The sequence below is a fragment of the Capsicum annuum genome, chromosome 3 (genome assembly GCF_002878395.1).
Source record: "Capsicum annuum cultivar UCD-10X-F1 chromosome 3, UCD10Xv1.1, whole genome shotgun sequence".
Taxonomy (NCBI): domain Eukaryota; kingdom Viridiplantae; phylum Streptophyta; class Magnoliopsida; order Solanales; family Solanaceae; genus Capsicum; species Capsicum annuum.
The window spans coordinates 199,001,014-199,012,869 of record NC_061113.1 but is presented as its reverse complement, the minus strand read 5'-3'; the positions used below and the strand labels follow the sequence as shown (position 1 = coordinate 199,012,869).

General features: G+C 28.4%; 1 protein-coding gene across 1 annotated transcript; it reads left to right on the top strand.

Annotated features, from left to right (window-relative positions):
• Window positions 1-3,104: 3,104 nt before the first annotated feature.
• LOC107866205 lies at window positions 3,105-4,106 on the top strand. Its single transcript, XM_047408564.1, has 2 exons — window positions 3,105-3,230; window positions 3,345-4,106. The coding sequence occupies exons 1-2, from the start codon at window positions 3,174-3,176 to the stop codon at window positions 3,930-3,932; spliced, it is 645 nt and encodes a 214-aa protein (XP_047264520.1). The 5' UTR covers window positions 3,105-3,173; the 3' UTR covers window positions 3,933-4,106.
• The last annotated feature ends 7,750 nt before the right edge of the window (window positions 4,107-11,856 follow it).

Below are 11,856 nucleotides of genomic sequence, written 5' to 3'. Positions count from 1 at the left end.
GGAGAACTAAAGTACTTTCTTGGTATTGAGTTTGCCAGATCAGATAAAGGTATAGTCATGCATCAAAGGAAGTACACTTTAGAGATTATCTCTGAAGCTGGTTTGAGTTTAGCACAACCTAGTTCTACTCTCTTAGATTTTTATACTAAACTCACTACCAAGAAATATGATGAGGGAGTAAAGAGACCAGGTAATGATCCAGAACTGGAAGATCCATCAGTTTAGAGAAGAATGATAGGAAAACTTATGTATTTAACTGTAACTAGACCAGATATCTCATTTGTTGTTCAAACACTGAGCTAGTTTCTATAGCAACCTAAACAATCACACCTAAATGCAGCCTTGAGGGTAATCAGATATGTAAAAGGACAAGCTGGATTGGGAATTCTATTATCTAGTGAAAAATCAGATAAAATCACAGTCTTATGTGATGCAGACTGGGTTGCCTGTCCAAACACTAGAAGATCAGTATCTGGCTTTATGGTCAAGTATGGTAATTCACTCAAATCTTGGAAATCAAAGAAACAAGGAATTGTATCAAGAAGCTCAACAGAAGCTAAGTACAGAAGCATGGCCAACTCAGTTGCAGAAGTGGTGTGGCTAAAAGAATTGGTTGATGAACTAGGAACAGAAATTGAAACACTTATTGTGATCTACTGTGATAGTAAATCTGCTATGCAAATAGCTGCAAACCCAGTGTTTCATGAAAGAACAAAACATATAGAGTTGGACTGTCACTTTATCAGGGAGAAGATACAAAGTGGTTTGGTTGAAGCCAAGTACTTGAGTACTAAAGATCAGATAGCAAACATTCTAACTAAGGGCCTTGGAAGACCACAACATGAACATTTGTTGTCCAAGCTGGGAGTGCTAAACATCTTTGCACATCACAGCTTGAGCGGGAGTATTGAGAAAAGTATATCTAGTAGCATGAGGGTTGTTTTGTAAATATCTAAAAGTTAGAGGACTAGCTCAATTAGTAATTTAATCATGATTAGTTAGACAGTTAGGTGAGATAATTAGTTGTGTAAATGTGACCACTCTATAATCATTCCAATTAATGAAATCAGTTTTTTAGAAAAATATTTCCTTCTTTTTTCTTCAGCTTGTATGATGATTAAGATTCCATTAATGGAGAATTTCAACATGGTTCGAGGAGGCTAATGAAGTCTTTGTTTTAGGTTCCACAAAATTTGATGCCCCACAATTTTTATAATTCTTATTATTTTGTCTCATTTTAGTTGATCATTTTATTAAAAATAATGTTTCATATTAGTTGATCACTTATTAAATCAGGATATAATTAATTTATTTTTTTATTTTATCCCTACAATTAACGGTATACATTAAACGTGAACAATTACAATTCCAGTATCCATTCATATGCCAAATGAGTATCTTTGATATGAGTAAAGGGTAAAATAGTAAAATTATTATTCAATTTATGATTTTTTAATTACCGTGTAAAATAAAATGTGCTCATCTAAAATGAGATGAAGGAAGTAGTGAGCTTTATATTAGATAAGTACTTTAAGTTTAAATTAAACTACTCACATCTTTATATTAATTGGCAAATAAAATTTCATACGACATCATCCAACAAATTGTATTACAAATGAATGACCAACATATCATTAACTTGAACTAATTCTAGCTAATAATAATATTAATATGTAAAGTTAAAAGACTTTATGTTTTTCAAAGATATATACTACACTATAAACAAAAAAACATCGAAAAAACAATAGAAAAAGTTATAGGTCTCGTATTAAAAATTGACTTTAACCCATTAATTTTATTGAGTTGTCTCAATTTTTTTTTAACTTATCCAATATTTAAAAAATATATTCTACTTTTATTTGTCACTTTTAAAATGTCACAAAAAAAATAATTATTTCTTTCCTGTTTTAACTCAACATTAATTTCTTATTTCTCAAATCATTTTTCAAGATCAAAATTACATCAATTAAAAATGAATATTATGATAAAATAATCATATTAATCATTATTTCTTAAGTGATGTACAAAATCTAATAAATTTTGTTTTCTAAAATGTCAAAAAAATGACATTTTGAGAAAGTAAAATTTTAAATATTGAAAGTCTCAAAGAATTTTCACACTAGGAATAATAGTATCTAAGTTATTGCCTATCGGCATGAGAAGATTTACCCATCCCTTGATAGTCTCCGAAAACAAGTGAGAGGTTTAATTCAAATTGATATAAGGAAGATCCCTAACCTTAGGATTAGGAAGAAAAAGCCTCATGAATTGGTCTTTGATATGATGATATCTGCTGATCATCTGTACACTTTTGTGGAGATAATCATGGTTAGGATAAAATCTACACATATCTCGTATCTCTTATAAATTATAACAGTCTATCAGTACATCTCTATTAGAGTCAAAACCTGTTTTTTTGGCATTAAATTGTGAAGGCCTGACCAACTCCTTAGTCTCTTTCGATAAGGTTAGGCTTCTCATATGCTCATCGCATATGTATTTTGCTTTGTTCTATTAGTCTACGAGGTAGGGATCTAGCCTAACCCGTACCAAGAAGGTGGCTTAAAATAATGATAAAAAAATGTTGCTGGGAATTAATCATAGTAGAATCAGTAGCCTTGATAACTAGGCAGATAATAATTTAGGTTAAATTACACTCAAAGTACTCTCTCCGTCCCAAATTATGTGTCATTATTTCTTTTTTAATCCGTCCCAAAATAAGTATCGTCTTTCCTTATTTGACAACTTTTTAAAGACATAATTACCCTTTTACCTTTATTGGTCCCACTTAATTAAAAAAAAAAAATATGAACACATTTTTTGATAAAGAATAATTTGCTAAACTTTACCAAGTCTTCCTTTATTCCTTAAACTCCGTGTCCGGTCAAATGGTGACGGGAACGAAGGGAGTAAATATTTTTGATACTGTCTCTGTGTAGTACGGTAAATGCTTTAGATAATTAGTACAATAGAATGCAATTTTTTAATCTAGTTTTGCCTTCATCTCAGGACACTGCTACATTGATTGGACAATTGGACCCTATTACCTAGCTCCTTGCCCATAACTACTTCCCTATCTTTTATGCTATATATAGCTAAAAATACATATCCATTTTCCAGGGCACTCGAGAATCAGAATCAAACTTCTTAGGCAAAAAAGTATAGGAAGAAAAATGGCATGCTGGTCAGCTGAAAATGCAACCAAAGCGTATCTTAGAGCAATAAAGATGGTTAGTATCATTGACTTTCAAAATGAATGCATAGTACTAACATTTTCTACCTTCAATTTCCAATTTATAATGTTGTACTTTTTCTAATCTTTGATTCAATTGGTAATTTTTCAGGGAAAGAGAGCAAAGGAGCCAGAGATGGCAGAGTTCATTTCAGCACTTGCTGCAGGCAACAATGCACAACTGATGGTTGTTGCATGTGCCGGTGCAGCTGACTCGGCCACCGCACTAGCTCTAGTGGCTGCAGCTCACCAGACAGGTGGCCGAGTCATCTGCATCATTGGATCAGCTGACAAGCTAATTCCATCAATCGAATCTCTAGGCCACAACTCAAGACACGTTGAGTTTGTAACCGGAGAGGCCAGCACACTACTAATGAATGATTATAGAGAAGCGGATTTCGTACTCATTGATTGCAACCTCAACAACTGCGAAGGCAACCTTCAAACAGCTCGAATGATGGGAGAAAACGTGAGTGTTTTGGGATACAACGCACTTTGTATGGGTTCATGGAGATGCGAGAGCTTCAATGCTCATTTATTGCCCATAGGGGAAGGATTGTTAGTGACTACTAATAAAACGGCGAAAAAAGGGGGGAATTTGGGAGTTTCAGGGAAGAAGAGTAGATGGATTGTGAAAGTAGATAAATGCACAGGAGAAGAACATGTTTTCAGAATCAAAGGGAAGCCAGTTGAAGCCTAAGGCTCTCTATTTTGTGAACTCTCTTTGCTAGATTAGTAGTGTAGATTAATTAGGAGAAGATTTTTTTCACCATGTCAAATGCTAAGCATAGAGATTTGGATTCTCTCCTTAGTAGGCTATATGATTTTGAATTGTAAATAGCTGCAATATTATTAATTAAGCCTTATTGATTTAGTATATACTTTGCCATTTTGCATAATGCAAATGCCGATTCGTCGAATTACTGAGTTTTTACATTTTTTTTTTAAAAGGTGGTCGAATCTAAGACAATTGTAGCCCAACTAAACCAATACGTTATCAAAACAGCAAAAAGAAGACATAAGAATTTTTCAAGATTAATGATCATATTTATCTGTTATCTGGATAATAAGAAACTCAAAATTACAATTATCTTGCCCCATTAAAAGCTGGATAACTTTGAGCACAATAGAATGTGTTTTGTTGATGTGAACAGGAAGGGTAAATTTATCAGATTTCACTTTTGAGTTGAGAATTTAACCCATATATAGGTTCATTTTGAATATTTCTCTTGCAGTAAGTTGAGATGTAACATGGTTAACATTGTCTACAAGAGTAAAATATGAGAAATACTCAATATTCACATCAAATTAATGAATACATACATAACATATAATCTTATGATTTTGTGTAAATACCATGCATAAATGACCATTATCTTGTCCCGTATGTGTATTGAATCACCCAGCGTTCACCAATTTGTCAAAGGAACCAACAACTATGCCAGTTGGCTAGCTGACTAATACTATTTTTCTTCCTTGTACTTTTCATTTTTAATCAAAGGGTTACAAGTCTAATCTGGAGGGCAAATACCAACCAATAATCTAAGTATGAGCTCGATCAATAATGTTGACTGAATTTATTTGAGCTAATTATAAACAGGATCGTGAAAAGATACAAATCTGCAACTTATCCACATGATGCACGTGTGCCTGTGGCAACATAATAGCTACTCCATCCGGTCCAATTTACTTGTTATGGTTGTTAAAAATAACTAGTATTAGCACCCGCGCAATGCGCGGAATATATTTTCATAAAAGTATTGTTAAAAAAAAATACTAACTTATTCATTAAAATAATAAAATTAAAATTTTAAAAATATCTATTATATCATATTATCATATTTTAGATTGATTATTAAATATTAAAAATAATTGTTAATAGTAGAACTATAATTAATTGTTAATTATAATCACAATCGCAATTATTTTTGACGTTTTGCTATGAAAGACTGAAATTAATATTTTTATCATATTCTGTTCATGATTTTCAAAAATAATAAATAATTGTTATTTTATATATTTTTAACCAATTAAGATACGTGATTAATATTTATCTTTCATGTTAAATTTTAACTTTTTGTCTATCAACTCAAAATCAACAACTTCACTATAAAAGTACTCGATTGTTTCTAATTTCAAAAATTATTATTTTAAATTGTAGAATTTACTTATGAGATGAAAAACTAAGCAAATACGATCTATTATATTACTCATTAAAAAAATTACAGATTTTTTCCCCCCATCACCACCTCCAATCCCCTACCTCACCCTGACCTTGACCCACCCACGCAAACACACAAATCTTTTAAATATTTCTTCTCCTACTCAACTCACCCTCATTTACATTCATCACCCCGAATAAATTTTAAATATTCCTCTCAATTCAAATATATAGATCATAAGATAATTATGTATTGTATTTGAAAAAGTAAGGATAAGGAAGAATAATAATCTTTTCAAATTGTAATGTCTTTTCGAACATGTTAAATTATATTTATCTTAAAGAAGTTCTACTATTATATTATTATCTTATAAAAGTCAACTATCATTTTTTTTATTCCCCCCCCCCCCCCCCCCGCCCCGGGTTCCCAACCCCTATCCTCCCTATAATTTCATAAGCATATCTATATGAATAAAGATGATGAGTCATACAATAATTGAAAAAAAATATTTTATATTTTTATTTATTATATTATTCACTGTTTAAATTTATTAGGCTATTAATATTAATTTTTAATAGCTTATCACTTGACTTAATATAGTTATCAAGTGCTCTTCTTATTTCGTGAAACAAATATATTTGTTTTTTTAATTCTTGAAATTAAATTTGTTTCTAAACTTGTATAGCTCATAATTTTTTCACCGTTTAGATTTATCTATCATATTTTATTTAAAATTATAAACTTTATATTACGAAACTTGTTATGACAATTTATCTATTTACATTTTATAATTAGTAAGTTTTGTTTTAAGTGAAATTACAATTATAAGTTTGTCATGCACAATAGAAATGATAAGATGAGTATGCATATTAGAAGAAAACTCCACAATAATATTGTCTGTTAGAATTAGATATGATTTAAAATTCAAGCTATACACATTCACACTTATTGAAGATAATCTTATTTCATATTCAAGTTTTTTAATTCATAATTTTTAACTTTATCTTTTTAGATGAAAAATAATTTAATAATATATAAAAAAATTAGAAATATTAAAGAAGAACCACAAAATATTACTTGTTGATACAATATAAACAACACACAAAATAAAAAAAAAATTTATACATAAATATAAATTTGCAACTAAAATCATGAAAATAATAAATCAATAAAAATATATAAATACCTATAAATATATTTTATAATTCCTCTTAGAAGAGAGTAAATATGTAAATGTGATAATACTGTTCTAGAGTCATCTTCATGCGTTAAGAGAAATTTATTAAGATAAATAAAATAAAATATAATAATATTGTACGCACACATATTAACCATAAATAATAAAAAGTTATTTTAAAAATTAAATTAAACACAAACAACATACCTTTGTAGTTATTCAGAGAAATTTGATGAACATTACCTATAATTTTTTTTAAGAAATATCACTGTGAATTAAAAGATCAAAGAAAACTCTGTCAAAATAAATAAAATCTAAATTTTAAAATAACTTATAATAAAAGAGAAGAAGAAAGCTTACACCTAATCTCATTTTTAAATCTTCTCAAGTCGTTTATCATCCTCATCAATCATCACTATACATATGGATATTGTTCCTATAAAATAAAATACGTTTAAAGCATCAAAAGAACGTGAATCAATATAAGTAATGAATGACAATCAAATTACTGAATAGCAAGTAAATCATATTTTTCATCCGTTTTTTTCTATTAATTTAGTACTAAATTAAAAAAAAGTTAAGTACTCGAGCCAAAAAAAGAAGACGATCTATAAAAGTAAATGATCAAAAAGTAAATATTGATAAGTGATTTGTTATAGTGTATCTTCCCTTTTGTGTTTTTTCTCTTTTTTTTTTATTTGATTTTCTCTACACAACGTCAAAACTTCACAGCATCCTACAATACATGCTTATCTTCTAAAATGATAATAAAATATAAAGATTTAATAGTGATCAATAAAATTCATAATGTAATGTATCTTATATTCTTGTACAATATACCTAAACACATACCTTTAAAAATACATATAGAATTTAGTATTCATCTCATAGTGCTTCTCATTTTCATTGTATGCATTTTTTTATATCCTTCCACATGTATTATGCTTTAAGTTGATCTCACACTTCCCCTTCTATTACTAAAAATAGAGATATTTCTTGAGGTAAATCAATAGTGAATTGAAATATTTATCATTCACATGCATATAACAAATAAAAATATTAAAACAAAAAAAAAAATTAAAATGAAGACGGTAATAAATAAACTCACAAATGGAGTCAATGCACAATAATAAAAAGACAGAAGAAACTTGACATGATATATGGTTAGAATTTCATTTCAACTCAAATTTTATTTAAATTCAAATTCAAATATTATATCAATTTGTTAAAAAAAAGATAAATTTATTACTCTTCCTTATCCTTATTTATTTTTAAATAGAATGATACTACAAATAAAGAACTTCTAGTTGCTACAAATAAGGAATCTATTTTTTTTTTTTTTTTGTGTGTGTGTATGTAAAACCGTGTATGCATGGAAGTAAGAACGTGTATTAGTATACGCTTCTTATTTTTATCTTATTTTATTCATTTTTTTTCTTTTTCTTTTTTTAAAGATAGAATAGGATGGTAATTTTTGTTTTAAATACATATTTTTATTTGTTAAACAATTCAAATAATTCATTTTTTAATCTAAGTAATTTTTTGTCTAAAATTATGTTATTATTTTGCAAATTTAGAATGCATAAAAATATTTACTTTTTAAATTTAAAAATATTTTTTGTCTTTCAATTTAAATTTAAAATTAACAAATAAAAGTATAAGTTTAATAGTTCGAGTTTAGCTATAACTCCTCAATTATTTATATCTAGTTACCACAGATAAGGAATTTCTAGTTGCTACAAATAAGGATTTTTTTTTTTTTTTTGTGTATATGTAAAACCATGTATGCATGAAAGTAAGAACGTGTATTAGTATACTCTTCTTATCTTTATCTTATTTTCTTCTTTTTTTTATTTTCTTTTTATTTTTAAAGATAGAATAGGATAGTAATTGTTGTTTTAAATATATTTTTTTATTTGTTAAACAATTCAAATAATTCATTGTTTAATCTAAGCAATTTTTTGCCTAAAATTATGTTATTTTTTTACAAATTTAGAATGCATAAAAATATTTACTTTTTAAATTTAAAAATAATTTTTGTCTTTCAATTTAAATTTAAAATTAACAACTAAAAGGATAAGTTTAATAGTTAGAGTTTAGCTAGAACTCTTCAATTATTTCTAGCTTTAAGCTAATGAATTTATTTTTTTCTTTAAAAGCTTAATATTTTCAAATTCAAATATTTTTATTTCTTTGATTCAAATTTTATATTACAATATTATTAAATTTTACGCTAAAACTATAAAAATGAGTTACTCTTATGTTGCAAACTTGACTAATTATGATGCTTCATCCTCTTCATGCACTTTTTAAATTTATTTAGTATTTATGTAGAATATATTCAAACATATTTTTGTTGTTGCTGCTGCTGCTGTGTATAATATTATTGTTATCTTTGCATTTTTTTTTTCAAATGTTGTTGTTGTTGTTGTGTATAATATTATTGCCATCTTTGCGTTTTCTTTTTCAAATTAAAGTAATAAACTTGCCTATTACTACAACTATTATTTATTGCTTATTATTATATTATTATTAAAATAAACTCTCTCTGTCTCTATATATATAAGAGATAAGTTTGAAATAGTAATAATATATTTAGAACTCTTCAATTATGAGTTTTTAGTTATTAAGATAATGTATTTCAAATTTAAATACTTAATTTTTCAATTCAAAATTTTTTACAATATTTTTAACTTTGTCTTAAAGTATTTTTAAATTTTGTTCTAAAAATTGCCACATGGCTATATTAAGATGTTGCCACTTGACATCTTGTCTTGATTTAGTTTTGCTTTTATATATATATAGATTGATCAAAATTATTTGTTATTTCAGAAAATTAATATAGATTTTTTTTGCCTATTTAATCATTTTCTAATAAAAAGAGGAGAGAGAGATATTAAAATGGTGAAATTAAGGGAGGGTTATATTGAGATCAAAGAATAAAGAAGGATATTTTAGTCAACTCATTTTATCAAATGTTTTCTTAAGAAACGTGTAAAAAGTAAATATGACAACTAATTAAAATGAATTTGAGGGAGTAGCTAGTGTCTGTTACAGTATTAGGGAGGTTGAGTGTGAGAATAAAGTTAAATAACATTAAGGTGTAAGAATACTCTTCTTGGTATGAGATCATTTGCGAAACCAGTAAGAATTTGACCCAATACAAATGGTATCTCATTATGTTAAAAGTATCATTAGGCTGATTTAGTCAAATGACTTATATCAAAGCCATTGATTTGACTAGACGAGGATGAGGTGTCAAAACAATTTGATAGTGGTCGGTTTACTACCTTTAGTATGTCAAGGCTAGTTTAAAGACACGGACAAGAAGAGGCTATGCGGTGGAATAATAATGCGCCACTAAGTCCTTAGTTCGAGGAGAGACCCATAGAAGGAGCGAACCTATTCTATTAGAAGGGGTGCACGGACACGTATTAACTTCAAAAAAAAATTCTCTCTATATCCCTTAAAGAATTACCATATATTATAAAAGGATCCTCAAATATATACACTGGATTGAAGCATTTGGTCCCCTTGGATCCTTGAGCGCAAGTGTACAATCACAGTTCTAGTATCGACTACAATAATTTGTATTTGGTTATGGTCGTTATAGATCATGGTGATAGGCCTCATGAAACTTAATTTGAAGAGGAAGATTGTTAGGTAAGTCAACAGATTGAAAACAATGTAAAAAATATAGGAAGATTTCTTTTGGTGTGAAGTTTTATAAAGAAAACCTATGAGCTTAACGAGAAATAGATAATATCACAACATGCTAAAACAATTTTTGAACTGCTCAACGACGGAAACTAGTACGACTTCTTCAAATTAATGACACGGCAAGTTGGTGCAAATATGTCCACCATTAAGTTAACAGTGTCAATACAATATCCTAATATTTAGCTTACAGCTTCTATAATCATATTACGTATTGACTCAAATCTCTCCTGTCATGTTTCTCTTGGTATATGTCAAGGAAAATAAATTAGAATAAAAAAGAAGGTTCCAAGAAGTGTCTTTTAGTGGCCTATTGGGAAGAGTAGTCTAATTATGTTTCTTCATTACTGCAAGTTGATAGCAACCATGAAGTAATCAATAAAATACTGTCATATGAATTGAAGGTCACATATTTAAATCGTAAAAACAATTCCTTGTTGAAATGTAAAGTAAGATTGCGTAGGATAAATCTTCGTGGTTTGATCCTTTTCCGAACCTCACACTTAGCTGGAACTTTAGTGTGCGGGCTTCCCTTTCATTACTACAAGAACATCATTTTTCTGCAAAATCAGAAGATAATATATAATGGGGCCTCTAAAGACCAGGGGACAGAGAATTTATGCACGTCGCTTCTCTGTTAGACAAGAAGTTCTCAACTTGATTGGATCTACATCTACGCTTCCCTATTCAGAGGCAACCAAACAGTGAGCTGTTCTGCTTCTGAACTACCGGCTATTCTTATGCTAATTGTCATTTATTCATCCAGGGTCATACTCATTTCCTATTTGTACAAAGTTAATAATTTTCCTACCTTATCAGTGTGGTTTACTGAATCGTAGCCTTTACTCAATTGCAAGAGGTAAGAGTTCGCATAATTAGAAGAGTTTAAGTTTGATGCACCTTCTGTGTAGTATTTTTTTGCACCATCAGGTAAGGTTAGCCTGCTATAGCGGGTTACCAACTTTCTTCTTCTTATTATATTTTAAAAAATAAATAAATTTAGGCAATGATTTTTTATTTATCTAATTTCCTTTCCTTCAAATTTGTTGTCTTCATAGTGAGTTGATCGGATTTTTGTTTCTTTGCTTCTTCTACTACTGTAAGGTTGTATCTCTCATTCAAACCTTTCTCTAAATTGTTCTAAATGGTTTCACAATTGAAAAGTAACATATTTATTCAAAACTTTTTATTGTTATAATATTGATAAAACTTCAATTTCTAACATTATATTCCAATCCTTAAATGCGCGTAACCGAACCCAAGAATTTATTAATTAATGAGGACTTTTAGTTAAACAAGAAAAAATTTCTCAAATTTCAGAATACATAATGTGTTTAGAGAATTACATGAAGAAAGTTCATAATATGTTTGAAGTGTAAATGAATTACTTCAATAATAATCTAAGAAAGAGAAAACGTCAAAATGGTAAATATAACTATGAAAAACAAATAATTTTGTTACCAGTAAAAATAGGAACTCATTTTGGTTAGAGTACAAGTAGGATTCCACTTTCCTTAATTTTAATGACTCTTCAGTTAATTACAATTTAATGTAAAAAATTATAAACA